The 26,548-nt window shown below is 43.2% G+C and overlaps 1 protein-coding gene across 1 annotated transcript in view; it reads left to right on the top strand.

The window, feature by feature from the left end:
• Sorl1 (sortilin related receptor 1) overlaps positions 1 to 26,548 on the top strand; it is a 163,475-nt gene that overhangs the window by 79,208 nt on the left and 57,719 nt on the right. Inside the window, exons 15-23 of the mRNA XM_074066519.1 lie at positions 3,894 to 4,022; positions 4,523 to 4,608; positions 8,943 to 9,115; positions 10,281 to 10,412; positions 12,362 to 12,453; positions 13,606 to 13,852; positions 14,448 to 14,586; positions 21,801 to 21,974; positions 23,808 to 23,921. Of these exons, the coding sequence (XP_073922620.1) occupies positions 3,894 to 4,022; positions 4,523 to 4,608; positions 8,943 to 9,115; positions 10,281 to 10,412; positions 12,362 to 12,453; positions 13,606 to 13,852; positions 14,448 to 14,586; positions 21,801 to 21,974; positions 23,808 to 23,921 (1,286 nt within the window). The remainder of the gene's footprint in view (positions 1 to 3,893; positions 4,023 to 4,522; positions 4,609 to 8,942; positions 9,116 to 10,280; positions 10,413 to 12,361; positions 12,454 to 13,605; positions 13,853 to 14,447; positions 14,587 to 21,800; positions 21,975 to 23,807; positions 23,922 to 26,548) is intronic.

The following is a 26,548-nucleotide window of genomic DNA, read 5'->3' as shown; positions in this document are numbered from 1 at the left end:
AAGGATTCTTTTCCATCTGTAATTCAGCAGTAGCCAAGGCCCCTGAACGTCCATGGAACTCCCATCTCACTGGTTGCTGAGGTGTGTTTTACTTTGGGCAGCACTGCACGTGTTGAAGTAAAGCCAGACCCTTTGATACGTGGTAGACCAGAGATTGGAGCAGAACCCGCTAGCAAAAGTTCTAGGCTTTACAAAGCCATGTGGTCTCTGTTGCAGCTACTCAGCCATGTCCATGGTGACACCATAGATGGAGGAAGTCCCGGATGCAGGGGCATGGCTGCCATCTATTAAAGCCTTATTTACAAAAACACTCCTGTGTTTTTGTATATAAGGACACTCCTGTTCTAGACCAGTGCTTCTGCAACTTAAATGTGCATAGCAATCACCCAGCATCTTGTTAAAATGAGGACTCCTCCTTGAGGGTGCTGGGGGTCTTCAGTTCTACCAGGTTCCAAGTGATGAGGTGCTGCTCATCTGTGCGTCTGCGCTTTGAGCAGTGAGGTTTGGCACCCATGACAGTCCTTCACTTTGAGAGATGTGTGCCTTTGAGGTTACAGTACTGACACTTGAGCACTCCCAGAGTTTGGAATCTGCAGGGAGGGTTTGGAGCAGACCCCCTGAAGACACTCAGGGATGACATCTGCTTTGAAATGAAATTAAGACTAAATAAAAAATATGTAAGGAAATCCAACAAATATTTTGGTTTCTTCCCTCATGATTGCTAATAGGCTTTTGGAAAAAAAAAAAGAAAGAAACACCATCCATGTACATTAACACAAGCATGTAACCCCAACTATTTGGAAGGCACAGATTGGGAGAGTCATGTTTCAATGCCAGTCTAGGCAAAAAAAAATTAACAAGACCCCCTTTTCAACAAAACAAGCCGTGCATGGTGGTGCATGCCTGGAATCCCAGCTACGCAGGGGGCATAGGGTGGGGAAGATCACTGTCTGAGGCAAAAACGCAAGACCCTACCCCAAAAATAGCTAAAGCAAAAAAGTTTTGGGGGAGGGTGTGGCTCAAGTGGTAGAGTGCTGCCTAGCAAGCAAGAGGCCCCGAGTTCAAACCCCATTATTGTTAAATAAATAAGTAAGTAAGTAAGTAAATAAATAAATAAATAAACCTTCTCCCTGCTTCCACAAACCAAAAGCAAATGAAGGTTGGTGTGCTTTCCTGGGTATACTGTCAGAGCCCCTACTGGTTTCCCCTGCCTGCCCCATCTGGCTTGTGAGAACCTGCCAGGTTATCCCTGCTGGGTGCTGAGTCTTTTTATTGTAGACGAGGAAAACCACCTGCTCTGTCCTTCATGGAGTTGGACTGCAGACCACAAGAGCATGTGGGAGTGATGGCTCTGTGAAAAGGGCAAAGGGTCATTGATTTCAGGCTGACCTTTGTTCTTCCATTTGCTGTGGCTGCTAGAAAGGAACCAGCCTGACCACGAGGCTCTTGGAAATATTTGATAGAGTCAGACTATCACAGTGAGAAGGGAAATGGTTCCAAATTGGAGATGGGAACCAGCAAGGCAGGGCAGTGTCTGTCCATTGGTTCAGCCACTGACTGACAACTGCATTTGCAAATCAGGTTGGTTCCGATAGTCCTTTCAGAACACATTGGGAAGCCCAACTCTTGGTGTATATGTGCTCCAATTTCAGGGGTAGTTTCTTTTACATCTTTATATTTCTCCACATTGGCAAGACCTGTGGCTTTCACATTCTTAATTACGATCCTTAGTGAGCAGTGATTTTATATTATCCCATAGCTGCACATACAGGCGTATGTACGTACATATATAGGCACATGCACTTAAAGCAAGTTTTATTAAAGTGAGATATATGCGCACATGTATTTACTTGTAAATGTGCAATGCTTTTTGGTTTGTTTTGTTTTGGTTTTTGGGTGGTACTGGAGTTTTAATTCAGTGCTTTGTGTTTGCTAGGCAAGTGCTCTATTGCTTGAGCCACACCTCCAGCCCAGGGATGCTTTTCGATGCTTTTTGTAATTTTCTCTTCTTTGTGGATAGGGGAGGAAGCTGGGCTAAAACAGCCTCCAAGTGCTTTCATAGTCCTTCCTCTAGGTCCTGACTGCAGTCAAAGAAAGCTGCGAAAATAGCTGGGTGCTTTGCTATTGAAAGCAAGTAAGTTATTTTCTGGTACTTCACCCAGTCTCCGAAAACTTTAATGTAGTCATTCAGTAAAAAGTGAACTGATTGAACGAATGAGAGCTTTTGAATATAGTTATAAAACTGCTGGCTTTGGAATAGTTCTTCACAAATTGCTAAGTGTGGATGATATAATTCACACAACAACTCTGCCCTGTAGCTGGTTGTACTTTTCCTACAGGAAATGTTTAGTGAGTGTCGTTGAGTGGTGAAGCTTCTCAGTAGAGTACATGGACATGGAGAATCCTTGTGACTTACAGAACTGGCAGTTTGAGCAGGCACAGAGGGCAGCTGCCTTGCTTTCCAAGTGTTGGGGGTAGACCAGAGAGGCCATGAGGTTGAAGGCAGAGCTAGGATTTGACCAAGGCCACCAACCTCCCACTCTTGGTGCTGCCTGTTGAAGTGGGAGGTTTGGCTGATGTCCCCAGAGTACAGAAGGTCTTGTGCAGGGGGAGGCACCCTGGGTGATTTAGATAGTTTGTGAACAGGGCCTGAAATGACACTGAATCCTTAGTCACAACATTTAAAAAAAAATTTATGAGGATATTTTTGTTGTACAGGGGCAATTCATTGTGACAGTTCCAAATAGAGTTATATTATAAATAGAGTACATTAATTAGATCTCCCTGCCATCTCTTCCCCTTAACCTCCCTCCCCACCCCACTTCAAGCAATTGTAAGAAGTTTCATTGTTCTATTTCATATAGGTATATAAAGTCCATCAACTGTGTTCCCTCACCTTGATCTCCTTCATTCAACCTCCACCCTCCTCAAGTACCTCCTCCCTCAACCACTGTACCAATTTTACAGTCCTGTCTTTCATTATTAATTTCCAAGTAAATGTTCAGAGGGGCTTCTTGATGCATCCCTGCTGTGACTATATTTTACTTTGGTCAGTTCAACCCCTTCTATTACTCTTCCTTACCCCTTCCCTTCCCTCTAATCACCCACCTCCCCTTTTTTTTTTTTTGACAGTACTGGGGTTTGAACTCAGGGCCTCACACTTGCTAGGCAGGCACTCTACCACTTGAGCCACTCTGCCAGCCCTTCCAATCCCTCCTTTTTCAGCAGCTTTCAATAGATACTGTTACATCCTCTACTCATACAGATGTTATATTTTATGATATTGTTGATGCTCTAACCTTCTTTTTTCCTTTCCCTCCCTCCCTGAGTTCCATAGAGTAGCTCCACTGTTACAAACATGTCCTACATTTGAGTTTATATGTGATCGTGCTTATTTCTGTGCATATGTTTGCATCTTATTAAATGAAGTAAGCCAGGTTCAGAAAGACAAAGGCCTCATGTTTTCTCTCATATGTGGAAGATAGTCAAAATAATTTTTTTAAATGTTTTTTTTTTTAAATTTTTCCCTTAATTCTCCCAGTTATGTCAAGAAGACATAATCACTGAATAATAGTAACTCTTTCACATTCGCTAATCCCTTTAACCATGAGAGGAAAGCCTAGAGTCTTTGGAATAGGGAACTGGATCTGTGTAAAATTTAATATTTTGCTTTTATCTGTTTATGGCATGGAATAGTGGTTTTCCAGTTGTGGTTCGGATGTATAGCTTTTTTGTTTTTGGTAAATGTATAAAAGGGTATCTGTTCTTAAGGGAACATGTTGACTAACCTATAATACCAGTGATAGGTAGTATGGTAAAAGTCACAGGGTTGGTACTGAAGTGCCCGAAATGTGTAAAACTGTGCCCTGAATGAGCTCCATTTGCCTTTTCAGTGATTTTGGCTTCAAGATGAGTGAAGATTTGTCCTTAGAAGTTTGTGTTCCAGACCCGGAATTTTCTGGGAAGTCCTACTCCCCTCCTGTGCCTTGTCTCGTGGGTTCTACTTACAGGAGAACAAGAGGGTACGTATCCCACAAATTGCCAAGTCAGTCTCACAAGGGGTCTGCCCAGGGGAAGAGGGAGCACTGAGAACCATCTGGACCCCTGTTACCCTCTATGTTCTAGCATTCCAAGTTAGCAGATTGCAAGTAGTTGCAATTCTGGTGTCTGCAGACTGACCTTTCCCTTCTTTAAGTGTCTCTGCAACTCTAGCAGCTTTATAAGTCATAAATTTCAGCCAGGAAACATCTTCAGAGGAATTTTTTGAAGAGATACATTTAAAGGTGTTGTGCAGGACAGTGCCCTAAATTGTCTGTGCCCACCTAGTCTAATTATAAGCAGAACCAACTCAGAGTGAACAGACACCTTTCTCCTGAACCAGTTTACCATACACCTTTCTCCTAGTTCTATAAGGAAACGTGTGGATGGGGCCTGTTGTCCGTGGGGGTGGAGATGCCTTCTAATTGGGGTGCTTCCATGACCCTTCCTTGATATTTCTGACCTCTTGTTTTGGGGGTGACAGCTACCGGAAGATTTCTGGGGATACCTGCAGTGGTGGAGATGTTGAAGCACGCCTGGAAGGGGAGCTGGTCCCCTGTCCTTTAGCAGGTAAGAGAGGCAGTTTCTGCCTTTTGACTTCTTGGAATATCATGGAAACGTAGTCAGATCTCACTAGCCACGCTTGTGGCTCTTTGAACTTAGTGGAAAAAAGAACAACAGTTACAAACATTACATTCCCCTAAGCTTTGAATGCAAACTAAATTTAAGTGTAGTCTCACATCTTTACAGGAATGGGGAGTGTTTCATATTGGATCAATTTTTTGTGGGAAATTCCTCTGTTCATTGAAAAATACTGCATTTATTGTATGCTAGGCTCTGGTGGTTCAGAGGCATCCCCAGACTCCTGGTTGTTTTTCAATTGTTTGTCAGAGTTAAATAGAGAGAGACTTGTGGCTTTTTTAGGAAGTAGCTAAGTGTCCATCTTAATTTTATAAAGTAGTTGTAGCCAGTACTTTAATAATGTGATTTTGTGGATTTTAGTGTACTTTTCCATGTGTTGCCAGTTTAATCCTTTCAACAACACAGACCGGATATTATCAGCTCTCATTAAAAAAAAAAAAATATATATATATATATATATATATATATATATATATATATATTTATGGAAGCAAGTTCATAGGAGAAAGTTAAAATATGTGCTTAAGGTCACACATCTCATGCCAGGTAAAATTCAGACTAGAAGGCTCAGGCCCTTCCTTGGACATTACCCAAATGACATGTGTCTGTCCTATTATTTTAGATGATCAAAATGTCCACTAATTATAACAAAGTTCTTTGGAGTGAGTACAAAGCTATAAAAGTATAGTGTGTTTCAAACTATGTCTTAAACTGACGTAGTGGTGATGCGTCTGTATTTACAACAGACATGGAATTATGGTAGCTCAGACAAGAGTTGATCTCTTAGCCTCTTTGCTTTCTTCACTGTTCCCAGATCTTACTCATGTATAAACTTTCCCTGTTTCCTCTGACTCTTTCCTCTGGCTTATGCCTGTTGGTGAGGGCCATGGAGTAGAGATGACTTCTGCCAGTGCTGTGGTGCCTGGAACCTCCCTGAGCCCCAAATGAATCTTGAAAGATGCAGGGCAGGGCAGGGCAGCCTTTCCTCTGCTCACTGCCTGCCAGCTTGCCTTGATGTTTTTCATGCTAAACTCATTAGTCCCTTAATTTAATCTTCCATCATTACCAGAGTAATTAACATACCTCGATGTGGAGATGTAAAAAGAACCACCACTTCAGCAGATTCCTGCAAATGAGCAGATAATATCCACATATTCCTCTCAAAAGAGCTGTTTTTGATGAGGACTTTGGTGAGTGTGGTTTGAGTGATTGCTCTTAAGGACTTGGAGTGCATACTTTTGTAATAAATATTTCTGAAGATAATTCAGCAAGGAAAAAAACAGTTTGTTTAAAATCATCACAACTGGCAGGAAAGCTATTTTCTGTTCTGATTGGAGAAGCTAGAACAGGGAATGAAGTGCAGGCCACTTTCTAAATGTCAAAGAAAAAAAGGCAGGAAATAGAAGGCAGGGAAGTACCCAGAAAGAAAAAGACATTTCATAGGGCTAATGGGAACCATAACATCTTTGCAAAGACGAAGTAATTTGGGCATGTGGAAGGGTTTTTTTAGAATACAGTCATTTTTCTTACTATTTTTTGCCTTGCTCTTGCTAGGCAAGTACTCTGCCACTTGAGCCACACCCTCAGCCCTTTTGCTTTAGGTTATTTTTCAGATAGGGTCTCACTTTTGGCCCATACTGGCCTGCAACCACAATCCTTCTGATCGCCCCTGAAATTGTTTTTTTTATGATTACTATAGTCACATTTCTAGTCTGTGCAGTATATGGCCAGCACTGGTCAAGAACTCTGTTCCTTCTCAGGATTAGGACGGGCAGCTGGAAGGCTGCATGCTCCTTTTTGTCTGATCCTGAAGCAAGGAGGACTTCTTTATTAGAAGAAGCAAAGTGAAAGTGTAGGTTCCAGAGGCTGGAGGAAGATGTGGGGCAAAAATCTTAATGGTCATGATGTGTTTCTCCATGAGCCTGTGTCTTCACTCTCCTTCTGCCTGGGAATTATAACAACAAAAGGAGACATTTAGTTACCATGGATGGTAACTGAGATACTACTAAAGTGAAGCCAAGGGAAAAGAAGGCAATTCTCCTTACCCTAGTCAAATTTTTAGGTGGATCTATCTATTATTTAATTTTTTTGCAGTGCTAGGGATCAAACCCAGGGTATTACACATGTTAAGCAAGTGCTCTGCCACTGAACTATATCATCAGCCCAGAGAATTAATTTTTTCAGTGCATTACTGATATTGAAGGCTTTATATAAAAAAACAGTGGCTAGTGTATGTGAACTCAGTGAATGAACAGGATGAGAGTGGGGGTGGAGGAGGGGACTTAGCTAGTCCAGGCATGGAGCAAAGGGATTCAGATTTGCATCTTGGTTCCATATGTAACATACTGTCAAAATGGATGCTTAACTATTTTTTTTTCTTTTTTTTTTTTTTTTGCTTTAAAGAGCTTTTTACTGTTATTCTCTCTAGGGAGATTCAGAAGTCATAAATATTTGGGTAGGTACACAGATTCAAAAATAACGGCATTGAAGATTGTCCTTCAGAACTCAGCATGGGCTTGACTTCTGACCCTCTTGTCTCTAATTCCTTCTTCAGAGTGGCACTGTGAAAGCTCCTGGGTCTTGCCTATATGGTTTGTTCTCTCCAACTTCTTTGGGTTGGGTGCTGTTTTACTCTTTTGTTATGAAAGATATTAAAAGGGTATGGACGAACAGCTAGATGGAAGACATGCATCAGGAGAGGTGTGACTGAGGGCATGGGTCTTCTGTGTCCTTTTTGAGCATAACACCTGGCAGGCACCTCCGTGTTTTGGGCTCTCCAGAAACTCCTGCATGGAAACCGTAGATAGGGATGCTCATGTGATCCCAGCTCCTCCTGTGGAGGAAGTTGGGTGTCTTCCAGGCTATTTCCTAGTGGAAAGTAAGAGCACTAGGTCTTCCCTTTACTGGTTGTCTGAGATTGGATAAGACTCTTAAACACCACAGGCTTCTATTTCTGTGTCTTTAAAAATGACATCATTCATACCCACATCACAAAAGGCAGCAGAGTATAGTAGTTAAAGCACAAACTCTAGATCCAGATTGCTTGGGTTCAGGTCATGGTTCTGCCACTTACTAGTTGTGTGACCTTGAGTGACTTACTTAACCTCTCCAGTCTCATTTTTTCCCTTTGTAAGTTGGGTTCATGATAATTCTTCCATGGTACTGTTGTTGTGAGGATTAAACAATGCCTGTTACACAGTAAGTGCACATAGTTACACAAAAGTATTTGTTAAGCAGACACAGAATTTTTGTGGTGATTATGTTGTTGAAACATTTTGTAAACAATACAGAACAAATGTATTATTATTTTGAAAATCGAACAGGTTGATTTAATTGCCATTTTTCATTGTGAACCATATGAATAAGTAAGCAGGTTGGTCAGAAACTTAGTTACAGCCTTGAGTGACTAATAGTCAAGTAACACCATCACTAATAGGTGACGGTGTTATGGGACACAGTCATTGGGTGAGGGATAACTTGGTGATTGGGCTCACTTATGTTGATGAGTGTGACTGAAGACTTTTAGGCTGAGCTCAGAAGTATGGATGCAGAAGCATGTTTACTGGGTGACCAAATTTTTAGAAACTAACAAATAAAACATTTGTAAGTGAAGAAATAGATTCACTGGAGTTTAAGTAACTTGCCCAAGTCAGGACTATGACTCTGGGACATGCCTTCCAAGCCCGGGTTCCTGGGCTCCTTCCCTTGATCCACAATATCTGACAAGGGGTTGAGGGGTGTGTGTGTGTGTGTGTGTGTGTCTCGTGTGTGTGTGTCTCGTGTGTGTGTGTCTCGTGTGTGTGTGTCTCTTGTGTGTGTGTGTGTCTTGTGTATGTGTGTGTGTGTCTTGTGTCTGTGTGTGTGTGTGTCTTGTGTCTGTGTGTGTGTCTTGTGTCTGTGTGTGTGTGTGTCTTGTGTGTGTGTCTGTGTCTGTGTGTGTGTCTCTTGTGTGTGTGTCTCTTGTGTGTGTGTGTGTCTTGTGTATGTGTGTGTGTCTTGTGTCTGTGTGTGTGTGTGTCTGTGTGTGTATGTGTGTGTCTTGTGTGTGTGTGTGTGTCTTGTGTCTGTGTGTGTGTCTTGTGTGTGTGTGTGTCTTGTGTGTGTGTCTGTGTGTGTGTGTGTCTTATGTATGTGTGTGTGTGTGTGTCTGTGTGTGTGTGTGTCTCGTGTGTGTGTGTGTGTGTGTGTGTGTGAAGAAGCCGGTCAGACCTGCTAGAAGCTCTCCAGCACCCCTGGGTTCCCTGTTGTTTTGTATTTGGTAGAAGAGAATGAGTTCATCCTGTATGCCACACGCAAATCTATCTACCGCTATGACCTTGCGTCTGGTGCCACGGAGCAATTGCCACTCACAGGACTGAGGGCAGCAGTAGCACTGGACTTTGACTATGAGCACAACTGCTTGTATTGGTCTGACCTGGCCTTGGACTCCATCCAGGTGAGTCCATCAGCCCTTTGTCTGATCATTAGGCTGTGCCTAATGACTGCCCGTTCTAAATAAGCTTCAGGATGTGGGTTGTGGTGGGTTTGAAACTGGTAACTCATCTTAAGACTGACAGGTGGAAATTTTTAATTTTCTGTTTGCGTATTTTTCTGCCCTGGCTGCCTCTGTCCATATAGGAAGGACAAAGGAAGTCCCAAATTCACATACTTGAAGTGTGGCGTCACTTTTCCTGCTGGGAAAATTCTGGGACTAGTAATATAGGATAATTAGTCACCCTGTATTGTGCTAGCTGCTTTTTAGCATCTTTCTGTCCAAGGGATATAAGGACACTTGACTTATCCACAGTTCCATAAGTATCTACTTTAGTTATTCAGAACACAGGTGAGAACCTGGAAGTGGCTAGATGCAGTGGTACACAACTCTAGTCCCAGCTACCAGTAGGTTGAAGCAGGAAGATCACTTGAGCCCAGGAGTTCCAACAACATCAACACACACACACACACACACACACACACACACACCCACACCCACACACACACACCCCCCCCCCCACACACACACACCCACACACAAACCTGATCCTGAAATCCATGCATTTTGAAGGAGAGCTATTTGATCTTTGTTCATTATCTAATTAATCATTTTAGAAGAGCAATTCCAACAAGTTTTATCTATATTTCCAATCTAATAGAAGTTTAAGGGTTCCTGGGTATGTGGGAGGTTGGGTTGTGATGATGCTGATGTAGCTGTCCCAACAGTAGCACCTTACAGCCAAGAGCCTTGCAAAGGAAGAAAGATGAAAAGGAGACACAAGTCAAAAAATCCGAGCAGTCTGGTTTCATTTATTTTAGAAGCAACAGACTCCTATCTCAGTAATCTCCGGCCTCATTATTGTGATACAGAGCATGGTTTAGTAACCAGTGTTTATAATGATAATGCAGAGTAGTATAAATGATTCATTCTGTTTGTTATTCTGTTTAAAATAGAAAACCATAATAGATTTTAGTAATGCTCTTATTAAAACCCAGCTTTATGTGTGTACAGACGTTTCATCCGTTGGCAGTGAGCCAGTTGAATAAAGGGTTATCATCCATGGGGCTGCTTTGCATTGAGTCATCTGAGCCTTTCACACTGCTCATTACTGCTCTTCTGTCCCTAGCGCCTCTGTTTGAATGGGAGTACAGGACAGGAGGTGATCATCGGCTCTGGCCTGGAGACAGTAGAGGCTTTGGCCTTTGAGCCCCTCAGCCAGTTACTATACTGGGTGGATGCTGGCTTTAAAAAGATTGAGGTATGTGATGTGTATTCTCGTGTTTTTTCTTGAGTAAGTGAGCAGGTAGAGCACCTGGGCTTTGAGCCAGATTTGACATGGGGTAGGAGCTAGCATATCAATACCTCTGGAAATTTCCTAAGAATCAACCAGCTGAGCCTTTACAGAAGGGAGAAAAAGAGGTCATCTCAGAAGGATTGTACACTTCCCTGAAAGTTTCACATGGGAACAGGATACCTGAAATTCCATTAAGATACCTGAAAGTTTTATACTTTGGCCAATTAGAGGCATAGTATAATAACAAGAATGATAAAAATGGTAGTATAACAGTAATAGCCCAGTATTATTCTAGAGTAATGACGACTGTCATTATTACTAATCTCTACCTAGTTGCTACTTAGCTACCCAGTAACCTGTCTTACTTGGGTACCCAAGGCAACATGAGGGTAATAAATGATCTGGAAACCAACCAAAGGCATGGTGTCAGGGAGCCTAGGTGCACCCAGCCATGCAGGTTACTGCTGAGGCCCTGGGGCACTGCTTCAGCAGCTCTTGATTGGCACTACCTGAGGTGTGGCATATGGGCCAGGTGGGAAGCACAACAGAAGCAGGGAGACAAAAGGAGCCAATGAGAGACCCAGCCTTGAGAGGCTGCCTTGGATTCAGCCTAAGTGATGTAGGGTGAAAGACTTCTTTAAGCTGCAGTTTCTTGATGTGTATGCATTAATTCATTCAGCCATCTGACAAGTGCTCTGTGGTGTGTAATATGTGCCAGACTTGGTCTCAGGATTGATGGTACAGCAGTGGGCAAGGCATACTGATAGACCTGAAATTTCGGTGGAGGAAGCAAAATGATGAAAAATAAATCAGTGAAGAGCATAAAGCAGGTGATGTGATTGCAATCACGTGATAGAGGAGTGGGGCAGTATTAAGAAATTTGGCAAGGGGAGACTCCTGGGGCTGCTGCATCCAAGCTGAGCCTGACTGGGAAGGGAGGGCTGTTGAAAGAAGTATGTGAGGTGCAGGAGAGTCTGTGACCACAGCTAGTTAGTGCTGCTCTTTGACCAGAGTGGTCATTAAGAGTTAGGAGAGGAGGCAGGCCTGGAGCTGAAGGGAAGTTATCCTGGATTTACAGAGAGAGGTGGGGAGAGCAAGCCTAGGATGGATATGGCAGGAGCAAACAGGAGTGAATGTGTTTCAGACTTAGAGAACCATTAAATGACCAGCCCAGCCAAAGTGGGAGAGGGAGAAAGAAGACATACTCTTTGTTATAAGGCTGCCATACTGTAAATTTGTTTTGTGGGCAGTGTACAGCTGTCAGTGGCTGGAGCAAGAAGTTACATGGGTGAGTTAAGTTGTAAACACAGATGGAGTACAGTTGGTCCTCCAGCTCTGTGGTTTTACATCGAGGATTGAAAGTATTCAGAGAAGCAAAACAAAACTGCACTGAGCACGTATAGACTTTCTTGTCTTGTCATTATTCACTAAACAACACAGTGTAATAACTGTTTGCATTGCATTTACACTGTAGTCAGTATGAGGAGTATTGTAGAGCTGATGCAAAGTGTCCAGGACGATGTGCATACTGCACAATATTATATAAAGGACTTGTGCATTCTTGAATTTTGCTATCTGTGTGGGGGTGATCCTGGAGCCAACACCCTGTACATATCAAGGGATCACTGTACTTTGTGTAGATCATCATGCCCTGGGAATAGGGTTGGGGAGCACACATAGTTCAGACTCCTCCCTCAGACTATGTAAAAATTGTCACATGAGCCAGAGATGGGCTCAGCTGTTTCTGACTGGCAATTGAGGCAAATTTCCCAGATGGCTCTGGAATGGGAATTGCGGGTATGGAGGGAGGGTGTGGAGCTGTAGGCAGTAGCTGATAGGGGGCTTTGGCATTGAGGTCTTTTAAGGAACTCAGATCCATCCTGGCCTCCCATCCTCTTTTTTTTTTTGGTCAGGTAGCTAATCCTGATGGTGACTTCCGACTCACAATCATCAATTCCTCTGTGCTTGATCGGCCCAGGGCTCTGGTCCTCATGCCTCAAGAGGGGTAAGTGTGTCTTCTGAAAGGAAGTCAGCATTGTATTAAGTGCCGCAACAACAAAACAATGCTGCAACAATAGATTCTCATGCACATGCAAACCTGTGGGCGGAAACTTGGCTTCTCATGAATGTGGAGGAAATAATCTATTGACAGAGCGTTCTGAATGTTCAGTTTGGTCATCATGGTCAGGTATCCATGTGCTTCTCATCAGCAGGCATCAGACTCTCTTTAGGCATCCAGATGTCTTGCATCTGTGAGATGTTTCTCTAGAAAAGGTAATGTTGAAAGGGAGTCTCTGTAGACTAAGCAGGCCTGCTTATATATTGTGGTATTTTTTCTATCTTGAGTTTCATGCATGGCACAAACATTTACTTGAACCCATTTTTTCCATGAGTGCCCCCCCCATGCCCCTCAGCATGTGTGGGTTTTCTTACTCAAAATTAGTATGTACTTGGGGAATGCAGAGATGCTTTTTATTAACTCCTTAACAAAAGGAAACATAACTAAGAGAGAAATTCTGGATAAGTCTCCCTCCCCCATTGAGTTAAGAATTAGCAATGTTTTTTAAAAGAAAATTCTAAAAGTAATCTATGTATTTGATCAAAGATATTAAAAGAGAACAGAAGTTTATGAAACAAGGCATTATTTTTTCTGGTCTCATTCTTAATCCTTCATCCACATACTCCTTAAGGGGAATTATTGTTGGTGGTTTCTTATGTATCATTCAAAAGTATTTTTACCCAGGTGTAAGCATTATCCTTAAAACCTGTGCCCCCGCTTGCATACACTAAATGGAATCATAGTGTATTTACCATTTTGTGCCTTCTAAAAGACATATGGTTTCATTTGGGCACACGGAGATTTTTAGGTTTCATAGTAGTCTATTGAATGGACCATCATGTGTTACTTCCTCTACCAATTTATGTTTAGATTAATAGATGTATGTATATTTCTTCTTACATTATCTTTGAATAATTTGGTATGGATAAGTTCCAGTAGAGTAGTTTCTGGGTCAAGGAATTAAATGCTATCAGATATTGCAGGTACAGGTGATTACAGAAATGATTGTGTTCTAGAGGTTTCCTGCCTTTCTGTAGTTGTATTTGAGCTCCCATGTCTCATTTTGATGACATGTGTGTTCTGTCCTGCTTTGTGCAGGGTGATGTTCTGGACTGACTGGGGAGACCTGAAGCCTGGTATTTATCGAAGCAATATGGATGGTTCTGCTGCCCATCGTCTTGTGTCGGAGGATGTGAAGTGGCCCAATGGCATCTCTGTGGATGACCAGTGGATCTATTGGACGGATGCCTACCTGGACTGTATTGAGCGCATCACTTTCAGTGGCCAGCAGCGCTCAGTCATCTTGGACAACCTCCCTCACCCCTATGCCATTGCTGTCTTCAAGGCAAGTTCTCATTTGTCCCACCATTGTGCAGTCGGTTAGAGCAGGCGAAGAGCACGCTGAGCTGCTGAGAGGGACATTTGGGTTTTTGCAAAGCTGCTGTCTAGCTTCTTGGAAATTGGCTCTCTTCTGAGTTTGAGGTAACTCATTTCAGCCCCTATTTAGGGGTGGTAGACAGAGATGCCAGGGGTCATGGCTTCCACCACTGTTCACATTTCAAGGTTAAGTGTTGAGGCTATTTCCAGGAGTGCTCTCAGTTTGCTCTTCTGTGCCAGTAGACTTGTTTTGGTTGTGTCCTCATTTCTTATTTGACTTGCTGATTTCATGGCCCACAGATGTAAGGTGAGCTGTGTGCCCCCTATGTTGTCTCTCAGTTGTTTTTACTCTAGAGAACAAAATGGCTGCCCAGCATTGGGAAACAGATTTCAAACAGGAGCCCAGCAGGGTCAAAACTGAATGCTTACAAGATAGTTTCTTAAGGGCAATTCTTCATGTAGGTAGTTGGTAAGGTTTCAGCATCATCACTGACTCTTGGGTTCAAGTGGAATTTTGGTCAGGCCCATCATTCAACCAATAAAGGCAAAGGTTTTCTTTTTAGAATGAGATCTATTGGGATGACTGGTCGCAGCTCAGCATATTCCGAGCTTCCAAGTACAGCGGGTCCCAGATGGAGATCCTGGCCAGCCAGCTCGCAGGGCTGATGGACATGAAGATTTTCTACAAGGGGAAGAACACTGGTAAGGCAGAGTCTCCTCCTTAGTCTCCCCAGAGTGGATCTCAAGAGAGGGGCTGTGTGTGGGCAAGCTTTACTTAGAGCAGGATCTGGCAGCTTGCGTCTTTGTTGTCACGACAACATGAACATTATTTAATTTCTTCTTAATGACATCTTAATCTCTTTTCTAATGATACACAAACAGCTGGAAGACAGCATGTTTTGCCTGCCTAGAGTGTTGGTGCTTGGTGGGTAATTACACCCTCCTCCTGCCCGTGGCCCCTCACTGATTGGTGGTGTGGCTTCTGTTGCAGCTGGGGAGGCCCAGCATGTGCTTAATCCATGTTTGGCACACTCACAGGAAATGATGCCATGCTGGCTGCTCAGACAGTTTTGTGCCCATTGGGCATTCCCACCTCTGCAGCAGTGCTGTGTGGTTGTCTGTTTCATGCTCCCCACCCTGAACCTCTAGTCCCCAGGGAGGAAAAGATTATGAAGATTATGTCTTTTTTTTCCCCCCTCAATGGTTTTACTAGTGCCTAGCACTTAGTGCTCAGTTCATATTTGTTGAAAGAAGAAGAATTGAACAAGGAAGGGAAGACTGCAGTGGGTGGAGATGGTTGTCTTAAAGATTTGTTGGCTGAAGCGCCATGAATTGGCTACCAGGCTCTGCCCTTCTGGTCCTGAAGGCTAACACCATTGAGGAGAAAAAAAAACCTTTCCTGTTTTTTTGTTTTTTTTTTTTTTTTTTGCCATACTGGGGTTTGAACTCAGAGCCTTAGTGCTTGCTAGGCAGGTGTTCTACCACTTGAGCCACACCTCCATCCCTTTTTGCTTTACTTATTTTTCAGATAGAATCTCATGTTTTTGCCTAGGCTGGCCTCAGACTGTGATCCTTCTACCTATACCTCCCACGTAGCTGGGATGACAGGCACACACCGCTGCATGTCAACCTTTTGGCTGAAATGGGGTCTAACTAACTCTCTTTCTTTTTTTTGGCCTGGGCTAGTCTTAAACTATTGTCCTCCCGGTTTCCACCTCCTGAGTAGTTCTTCATTTCCTGAATGTTCTTTTCCTCCACTTATCTCCAGCTGGACTGTGGATTCTAGCAGAGAAAGATCAGGCATTCCCAAGAAGAATAGTCCCTTTAAGCATTGCCCTCTATCTCTGCAGGATTAAATTGCATTCTGGGTCTGCTGACTGTCCTTTATTGACAAACTGCTAGGTCTCCTCTTTCACACTAGAATGTTGATACTGTTTTGTGGTTCTTGGCTCACAGTGCTAAGAGAAAATTGACAAGGAAAATAATACAGTTATAGATATCATTGCTATCCCTTTGGGCCAAGGAAGATAGCATGAGAACACCCTATAAAGTGTCCTGCAAATGTAAGTCTGTATTATTGTTAGGTCCTCAGCACTGGCCTGTGAGTGGGGAGGGCTGGTGTTATGATCCATGGTTTGCAGATTAAGGAATGAAATCAGTTAGCTTCCCCAAAGTCTTCACTAGTGTGGGAGCTGGGCTTTTGTTGCAGTTCTGTCACAAAATGGAGAAGTCACCTTCTTTCTTCAAGGAGATGCCTGTTTTTAGAGCAGGGAGAAATGAAAGAGTCTTGCTTCTCCACTCCAGTGGCTGTAATCTCCAGGCCTTTGTCTGATGAATGCCAGTCCTGCTGCTCAGCCTCCCTGGCTGGCAGAGCAGGTTGTCAGCGTTAAGTTGTCACCTAGTCCAGAAGAGCAGGACTCCATGTTTACAAGTGCTTGGAGGCACGTGTTTGATGTGCACAAAGCAGCTTCTCTGATACCACGTTCAGGTGAAGCTATGATCTCTCCACCCTCCATCTTGGCTATTTCTTATCCCAGCAGCTGAAGTACAACTGTCCTGTATTTGCACTCAGCACCCCACATCTGTCTGTGGAACGTGGGAAGGGAGCTTGTGTTCTGAGCACATGTATAAGTGATCTTCAGGTGCTTCACAGAGAGACCCACGATTCTCAGCTTAGGAATGATTTCCCTTCATGGCTCAAAGAATCACCTTCATTGAAATTAGCCAGAGTAATTCTGGAGGTTAGAGTAGGGATTGAGGCAATTCTGGTTTGGAGGGGAGATGTGTGCTGGGGGATTGAGTACAGACTTGGGGCTGCACAGGCTTGGCTGGGACTGTCCTTTTGTTTGGACAGCGCTGGTCAATGTATCTCTTGGCTCCTATTCTCCGTTTGCCTTCGGGATTCTATCTTACCCTCCATTGGTTGTGAGTGAGCAGGATCTTTCCAGGAGACCTTCCACCTACAGGGCCAGAGACACAAGTGTACAGTCTCACAGACAGGTCAGTGTGAGTTCAGTCAAACCTTTTGCAGTGAGTCTGGCTGTTGGCACATCCTTTGCATGTCTCCTAGAGGTTGTTTCCTCTAACCTGTCTGCCTTTTTAGGACATTGAAAGATAATTACAAATTCATAATGAATGTTGGCATCCCTGATGCTGGTCTGTCTTGCTTATTTTTTATTCTTTTTTTTTTTTTGGTGCTGGAACTGAATCCAGGGCCTTGCATGAGCTAAGCATGCACTGAGGTACATCTCCAGCCCCTCATCTTTGTTATTTTTATTATCTGTTCCTAATATATACAGGACTTTCTATTTGCCAAGCACAAAATAATGACAAGTACATTTATTAAGGGAGATCTGTCATACACACCACACTAGTGTGCTTGTATAACCAACCTTAGTCTTCCCCAAATCCATGTATAGTGATAATGTTCTCATCTTGCAGACAATGAGAACATAAAAGGTTCAGTAATGCGTCCAGGCCACACACGTGGTGAGTGGTAAGAATTTGAGCCATGTCTACTTGATGTCAGAACTTGAACTTCAATGAAGACCATCAGATTTTCACTGCTCTGCCATCTATTGTTGGAATAGCAGTGTTCTGGCAATATGACAGAAACTTAGAGTACCACACTTTGATTGTTGCTGGTTTGTGATAAAAATTTAATTCCCTTGGAACATTTTTCAATTTGGTCTTGATACCTGGCTGATTTTTAAGTAGTGCTACTGGAATTTATTCTGAATTAGAGAGGTATTTTTTTTCTCCCTAAAGAGGTTATTTTTAAAAATTACTGACATATTCAGTTGATGCTGCCATTACTTAAAATATTTGGGAGTTCTTATAATTCTTGAACTTACAGGAAGCACAGGCTTTTAAGATCTGTAATGAGGGTAAATGTTAATTATTTGGGGTAGATTTGATTTTGATAATTGCCAAGTATATAGGTACTTAAGTGAGATGATAGCATTTTTTGGTTCCTAAACTGGTTCTGGAGGAATTTTTCAGAGTAAATCTGAAAAGGGGAGCTGTTTGAGGTTTGGGAGCCAGCAGGAGAGGTGAGTGTGAAAGAAGTGGGTGAAGGGGACATGAATAGGATTGAAGTACTTCATGTGCATACATGAAAATAAAATAGTGAACCCCATTGAAAATTTCAATGAGAATTTGAAAGAGTAAGAGAGGGAGCAAATTTGATGCATGCATAGAAATAGCACAGTGAAACCCCTTTGGTTTTTTTTGTTTTTAATTTTTAGTTTTTAAGATTCGTATGTGCATACAATGCTTGGGTCATTTCTCCCCGCTGTCCCCACTCCCTCCCTTACCACCCACTCCGCCCCCTCCCTCTCCCCCCACCCCCTCGATACCCGGCAGAAACTATTTTGCCCTTATCTCTAATTTTGTTGAAGAGAGAGTATAAGCAATAATAGGAAGGAACAGAGGTTTTTGCTGGTTGAGATAAAGATAGCTATACAGGGAGTTGACTCACATTAATTTTCTGTGTGTGTGTGTTACCTTCTAGGTTAATTCTTCTTGATCTCACCTTTTCTCTGTCCCTTTTTTCTATTGGCCTCAGTTGCTTTTAAGGTATCTGCTTTAGTTTCTCTGCGTTGAGGGCAACAAATGCTAGCTAGTTTTTTAGGTGTCTTACCTATCCTCACCCCTCCCTTGTGTGCTCTCGCTTTTATCATGTGCTCAAAGTCCAATCCCCTTGTTGTGTTTGCCCTTGATCTAATGTCCGCATATGAGGGAGAACATTCGATGTTTGGTCTTTTGGGCCAGGCTAACCTCACTCAGAATGATGTTCTCCAATTCCATCCATTTACCAGCGAATGATAACATTTTGTTCTTCTTCATGGCTGCATAAAATTCCATTGTGTATAGATACCACATTTTCTTAATCCATTCGTCAGTGGTGGGGCATCTTGGCTGTTTCCATAACTTGGCTATTGTGAATAGTGCTACAATAAACATGGGTGTGCAGGTGCCTCTGGAGTAACCTGTGTCACAGTCTTTTGGGTATATCCCCAAGAGTGGTATTGCTGGATCCAAATGGTAGATCAATGGTTAGCTTTTTAAGTAGCCTCCAAATTTTTTTCCAGAGTGGTTGTACTAGTTTACATTCCCACCAACAGTGTAAGAGGGTTCCTTTTTCCCCCGCATCCTCGCCAACACCTGTTGTTGGTGGTGTTGCTAATGATGGCTATTCTAACGGGTGAAGTGGAATCTTAGTGTGGTTTTCATTTGCATTTCCTTTATTGCTAGAGATGGTGAGCATTTTTTCATGTGTTTTTTGGCCATTTGAATTTCTTCTTTTGAGAAAGTTCTGTTTAGTTCACTTGCCCATTTCTTTATTGGTTCATTAGTTTTGGGAGAATTTAGTTTTTTAAGTTCCCTATATATTCTGGTTATCAGTCCTTTGTCTGAAGTGTAGCCGGCAAATATTTTCTCCCACTCTGTGGGTGTTCTCTTCAGTTTAGAGACCATTTCTTTTGATGAGCAGAAGCTTTTTAGTTTTATGAGGTCCCATTTATCTATGCTATCTCTTAGTTGTTGAGGTCCCATTTATCTATGCTATCTCTTAGTTGTTGTGCTGCTGGGGTTCCACAGTGAAACCCCTTTGTACAATTCATGTACACTAATAAAGAAGAGAAAAAAGAAATCTGAAAGTGTTCTGAATATACTATGTGAAGCTGTCCTGGGGCTAAGAGTTGGGTCTTCTGAGGGGACATCTTTGTAGGTGGCATCTTTTACCTGTCCATTTTTCAGCTTGGATAATGTTCTTCATACTGTACACCTTGCCCATGTAAGACAGCATGCTAGGTATAGGGTCTATGGCTGTGGTTGGGGCTCTCCTGAATTCTCCTTCCATACTCTAATAGGTCTTTTTGATGTAGCGCTCCCTCCAGCTTTCCATTCTGTGACATCACACCATCTGGGATGCTTTGCCCTGCTTACCTCTTTCAGTCAGACCTGGTTGGTTTGGTTTGAGAATTGTCCTGGGTACTGCAGTGCCATACATCTTTGGAGGAATTAACTTCTTGAAACAGGACGTTCCATTTTGGGTTCTGTACTGTTAGCTCTTGCTTATTTGACTAGGAGCATTTTCTCTGCATGTGAAAATGTTTGTAGATACAATTCATGTAAATATCCTATAATTAAGTATGTTTGATTAACATTGTATTCTGTTATTGTTCATTTTCTTGTAACGTTGAGTGATAGGTTGTTCTCTGAATACAAACAAAATGTCCACACCTTTTTTGAGTTGATTTTCATTATTGGTGGCTCCGTGTCCATCTGCATTCCTTCTGGTAGACAGTGGCTTGTTATATTTGGGCAAAAGGTGCACTGCATGCCATCTTACCTTCACGGGGAGCTGATATCTGGGACTTAAGCACTGATCATCTAGTGACGAACCGTAATTGCGCTGTTATGGTAGAGTTATTGACTGATCCTTTTTGAACATTTCATCACATAGATTTCACTCTCTTGGGTGTGCTTATTTGTTCTGTTTGGCAATGCCTCTTACTCTTTTTCCTTAGCATTAAAATAACATTACTGCTAAGTCATTGTGATTTTAACTTTTTGTTTGTAGTGCTACTCAAAGCTGAAGTGGTAGTGACACATCCAAAGCTATTGAGTATGTCATCACCAGTATCAGTAGCAGTTGTCATCAGTGAACCCTGTTTTTCAACCTGCAGGCCAGGATAGGCACAGCCTAGCTGAAATCCTGGCCAGATAGGAAGAGATCACTTGGACATCTGGGTTGGGAGTGGGGTGGGGTTTCTCTGTGAGACAGCATAGCTCAAGAATCAGCACTTGAGATTTATCAAAGTTTTTATATTTATTTTTACCATTTTCATAATTGATAGCCATAGACGAAGGAAAACAACATACATTTCACAATTGCTGAGGCTTTTGTGTTACTCTAAGGTTGGCTCATGTTTCTAGTTGTTACAAAACAGGTGATGAACCTGGAAAGGTAAGGGTAGAACACACCTTTGCCATCTTTGGTCATCCACACAGGCTCTCAGGAGTGCAGGAGTAGATGTCTTGGATTCTATCTGGTACTCTCCATGCTAAGCTGAACCAGGGAAAAGATTGAGAATAGTTGTAGAGATCATCATGAAGCCATGCTTCTGTGGATCTGTTGTATGTGTGACAATGACAAATGAGAACTGTGGTTGGTCCTTCACTTGGCTCTTTAGCTGTGGGAGATCTAGATATTTTTTTCCCCAGGCCCCATTGTCACCTGGTGTGTATTCTAAAAGGGCTTTTGGGTCCTGAAGAACAGAAACCACTTAAGCCAGCTCAAGTAAAAAGAGTTATTGAAAGAATCAGGGGAGATAGGAAGAAATCCAAAGATGAGAGGCCTAGGTGAGCCTTAAAGGGACTGCAGCCAAGGGTGACAAAGCCATCCTTTCTGTCTCTGGGGCCCTGGTGGTATCCTTTGTTGTCTCCATGAGTCTCTGTCAGTTCCCTGACTCTGCAGGCTCAGTATTTATTTCTTCACAGCTTTGACTTGCACAAGGTTTTGGCCTCCCAGGCACTACCTTTGTCAACCACCTTCTGTGAACCTTACTCCAGTCCCAGCTCCAGGTCCCCAGTTGCCTTTTTAGCCTCTAGTGACTCAATTCCACATTCCAGAAGGAGTATCTGCTGCCCAGGGCAGCCTGATGGAGCAGAGGCTGGGGAGACGAGTCACTGGAGAAAGTGTGGGTGTGTGGTTCAAGCTTCTGCCCAGGGTTTGGAGCAGAGGATGTCAGCATAGGAGGTGCTCAGAGCTTTCATGTAACCTTTCTGAGCTTCTTAACTTTATATCTGTGTGACTAGGAGGTTTCAGGGGGTCTCCTGTTCTGTTCCCCCGCCCCCACCACCACACATCTGTTAATCTACAATGCTGCTGGTCTGTGTTGTCTTTACAGGAAGCAATGCCTGTGTGCCCAGGCCATGCAGCCTGCTGTGCCTGCCCAAGGCCAACAACAGCAAAAGCTGCAGGTGCCCAGAGGGTGTGACCAGCAGTGTCCTCCCCTCTGGGGACCTAATGTGTGACTGTCCTCAGGGTTATCAGCTGAAGAACAACACCTGTGTTAAAGAAGGTGAGTTCTTTTTACTTTCCTGCCCTCTTTCTCCTTCCCTACTTTCTGCCTCCCTCCCATATCTGCATAACCTTCCAGGTTTTTGAACAAAGTCCCAGGTAGAAATGAAATCCACTAGATAGTTAGGAACACTGAAGGCCCATGGCACTTCAGTGCCCACTCAGAACAGTCCTGAGTTGTTCATGTGAAAGTAATTGCTGTGCCTTTTAGTTTAATGTTAAAACAATGCAGGCTTTCTTCATGGTCTACCATGTTTTCTTCTGCCTCTTCCTTTCCTCACTTACCCCTCACATCTAGGTTCTCCAACTTCTCCTGCTTCCTATGAATTGGAGCAACCTACCTTGGAAACCTAAATGGCTTGACTACCTAAGAGTCAACTGCTCTCACCCAGGAGTCTTCTGTCTGTCACCCCCAGCCCAAAATGACCTAAACTTTCAGATCAAAATTTGCAAAGTTGATTTCCAAGCCAGAACTAAATGGCTGTAGTAGCCTTGTCTCCAGCCCCTTTGAATTTGAATATGTAGATTTAAAATCTGAAAAGAGAACTGTTTCTTTTGGGTTCCCCACCCCCCCGCCTGTCTTTTTCCCTCCTTGCCACTTCCCCAGTCCCCAGCCTCATATTTCTGTCAATGAGAACTTCTGGAATGCGGACTTGCCGTGAAGTGCCTGGATTGATGGCAGAATTCCTGCCTTTCCTTATTCCCCAGGTCATGTTTGCTTTGTAATCCTAACCTCACTACTCACAGCAGCCTCTGGGGCCAGGGCAGTGAGTGAAGTACACAACAGAAGCCTTCTAGTCCATCTTCCTTAAGAAACACAAATGGAAAAAAGATGAACCTTCCTGCCTTAGAAACAGGAGACTTCCTTTCAGACTCTGAATGACATCTTAATGCTATTTGGAAAGGAATTGAGTTCACAGTACACTCTAGGAGGAGGGCAAAGGGGCTTTGATTATCTAAACATGAGGCTGGCATCATGTGTCCTTGACCTAGTATGTATTTTCTGTATAAGTTCTTGCTTTAAAGGAGTCATGGGGTGGAAGACATTCACTTAGTGAAATCTTAGTAACCCATACAGTTATTAAGTTGAATATATATGGACATGTAATAGTATATAACTATATATGTCTTCTCTCAGTATCTCCAGGGATTGGTTATAGGAGTTCCTTAGGTACTGAAATCCATGGATACTCAGGTCCCTTTATGTAAAACTGCCCAGTATTTGCCTATACCCTAGACACATTCTACTGTGTACATTATCTAGATTACTTACAATACCCAGTACAAGTAAATGCTGTATAAATAGGTGTTATATTATATTATTTAGAGAGTAATGATGGGGGGAAAGTTTGTACATGTTAAGTACAGATGCAATTATTTTCCTCAATATTTTTGGTGCATGGTTGGTCAAACTTATGAATATGGAAGAGGTACAGACAACTGACTTTATGTATAATACAGTGATAGATGTATTGAATTTGTATGTTTTAATACTATGTAGGCACAGTCCATGGAAGAGTTGCTCATGTGATTAGAATTTCCTTTTGCTGATTACAGTGTTTGCTACCCATAGACTGGTGCTATCATTATCCTTTTTCATCATTGTAGCCACCTCTGAATACTTCCAGTTTGTCTCTTCTCCTGCAATTTTAATTTAAAGATGAAAGAAGGCAGCTCCTGGGATTGCTTCCTTCCTTGTATGTACGTGTGCCTGCATCTCCTTTACCACCTACAGCAGAATGTTGTTGGAGGATGAGAAATGGAAACTCAAAAGAGAAAGTCCTTGGTCTAGTGGTAAAAATGATATGTTTCATTTCCTCCCCCCCATGTTTAGAGAACACCTGTCTTCGCAACCAGTATCGCTGTAGCAACGGGAACTGTATCAACAGCATTTGGTGGTGCGATTTCGACAATGACTGTGGAGACATGAGTGATGAGAGAAACTGCCGTGAGTCTTCTGGCATGGCTGAGTTCTCGGGATGTTAAGTGTGCACCAGTGTTCAGAAGGCGGTTTGACTCCCCGTGTAGTTTAGGGTGCAGGCCACCCACTACTGGTGATGTCCATTTCAATTGATAGGACTTAGATAACAGAGAAAACCCGTTTCCATATGCAAATATGTTAGCTATATGGTACCCTGTGTTACATATATATCTGAATCCTGAATACATACTATCTATATGGTGTCCTGTGTGATGTATGTACATGAATCGAATCATGTAACTAAGTTGACTGCTCATTACAAGAGACTTAGAAATAAACATCTCATAACTTAGAAATAAACATCTCATAGCTGAAATTGAGCTGACTTGTCATCTGGTTTCTGATCTTGGCTTTAGCACTGTAATAAAGTGGTGACTTGGGTTGATGACAGGTGACATTCTTTGATTTTTAAATTCAGTATTCAGCCTTTACAGTGATTAGTAACAGGTTTCACCTTTATGCTACTCCAGTTAGTTGACGTCAGCTGCCTGTTGGGCTCAAGAGAGATTGTTATAATTGGTCAGTAATGCTACTTTGGCCTACACTGTGGGGTGTTCATAGGTATGCCCTAGCACCTTGATCTCTGTACTGAATAGTTTCTAAGGTTTTACTAAAGTAGGTAACTCTGTTTAGCAGGATTTATAGAACAAACCACTTATTCTTAGCTATCCTTTATGTAAGTGTTAGTAGCTTCACTATTACATTGTAAAGGAAGACTTTGTCCTTTTGTCAGTCATACATTCACTCAACAAGTGTTTATGGAGCACCTACTGTTTTAGGCTCTGTGCTGGGGTATAGGTGGAATCAGGAGAAGCAAAGAGGCAGTTGCAATGGAGCAATGAGTGCTGGGATGGGGAAGGACCAGATCATGCAGGATCCGACAGGAATGGCACCCACATCAATACGAGCAGGCAGTAATGGAACCCTGAAGGGTGCATGGGGTTTATCAGGCAGAGGTGGAGGGAAGACATTGTGGGCAAATGAGCAGTGTGTGTGGAAGGCAGAGCATCAGGACTTCCGTGGATTATTGAGAATGTGGGTGCAGTGGGACAAGGTGAGGCTGGACAGGTAGGCAGAGCCCAGATCAGCAGGAGCCTTGTGGACTACATCAGAACAGCGATTGGAAACCATTGAAGTACCTTGATAAGATTTTGCCTTTGGAAGGATACATAGTGGGGAGAATGAATTAGTTGCAGAAAGACCAGAAGCAGGGAAGCCAGAAACCAAGCCAGAGGCCTGACTTTGAATCTGTTTCCTTTGGCAACACAGAGGCTAACTTCCCATCAGTAGTTAGGACAGGTTGATGAGTGCCTCTTAATACTTGTGTGGCCCCTAGTGGATGTATTTAGGCATTCATTGTGGAGGAGGTGCCAGGTCCCCATGCTACTTCATCCAGAGTCCAACTCCAGAAATACTCAACTCATTAGGCTTGCCTGGGCCTTGGAGTACTATGTCCTGCTCCTTTGGACTTGTGGATTGCAGATGAAACCCCTTCTCCCTTCATTTTTCTTTGGCCTCAGTGGACGTTTTTCACACCAGGAAAAAGAACATACTGACTGGCAGGTTTGGAAGGGCACAAGCCGCTCTGCCTCTTTCTTTGGGACACTGATGAAGCCTTCTCTGCCTATCAGATTTATAGGAAGGTGTGATGTTTGCAGGAGAATAGCCAAAGCTTGTTCAGAATGATAATAAATATTACTCATAGCATGCAGCAGATAACGTGGTGACGTTACTGTGTATCAGGGTGGGGAAAGAGGTGTTTCTTAGAATTTACCTTTGAGTTAATTCTAAGAATTAGGCAGACATAATTAGGCAGAATAGAAACAGAGAGGTACAAACTAGATGACCTCATGTCCAGTAGCGAGGGGCACAGCCTGGTTTGGTGTGAATGTCATTTGGGGTTGACTTTCATGAGCCCCCAGACCTGTTTATTGCTTACTCCCAGTTCCACTTGACCCAGGTCCTCACATGTCAGATGTGATGAGGGTGAGGTGATGAGGAATACAGGGATTTGAAACCACTTTCTTGGGAACCAAGACAGAGGGGTGGCTGTGCCTGCACATGTGTCTCCTTGTCAAGAAAAGACATGCTTATTCAGATAGTGAGTAGCACCCTGTCCACAGGCAGGGCTCCAGGCTAGGGACAGGTGTGTGGGTGCCACAGTATGGGGAGGTGGTGAGGCTCCCATCAGCTGCCAGGGAAGAGAAGAGGAGGGGGCAGGCGACAGGGGAGGGATGTTGTCAGTCTTCTCCCTCCTTCTATAACAGACTCCTCCAGCTGGATGGATGGCAGGCACTGGGGTTTTGACGTGACTCTCCAGCAGTCTTGTCATTTTGCATTCATCCCCTGCCTCCTACATGAGCTCAATTACAGAGAAGAAATGGAACCTCAAATAGGAGCTGCTGGCATGTCTAACAGCAGTGTTGCTGCTGGCATTTCATTTTTCAGCACCTCCCACCCTCTGTCCTGGGATTCTGTTCTGCCACATTGTACCTTACCTGTAAGCCCCTCGGCTGCAGGGGAGAGGCCTCCTGGCTCCTAGGCTTTATGCATAAGCCAGGAAGCTTCTGTTTTGGAGAGGAGGAAATCTAATT

The sequence above is a fragment of the Castor canadensis genome, chromosome 2 (genome assembly GCF_047511655.1).
Source record: "Castor canadensis chromosome 2, mCasCan1.hap1v2, whole genome shotgun sequence".
Classification (NCBI taxonomy): Eukaryota; Metazoa; Chordata; class Mammalia; order Rodentia; family Castoridae; genus Castor; species Castor canadensis.
The sequence above is the reverse complement of the archived record's forward strand: the minus strand, read 5'-3'. Positions and strand labels throughout refer to the sequence as shown.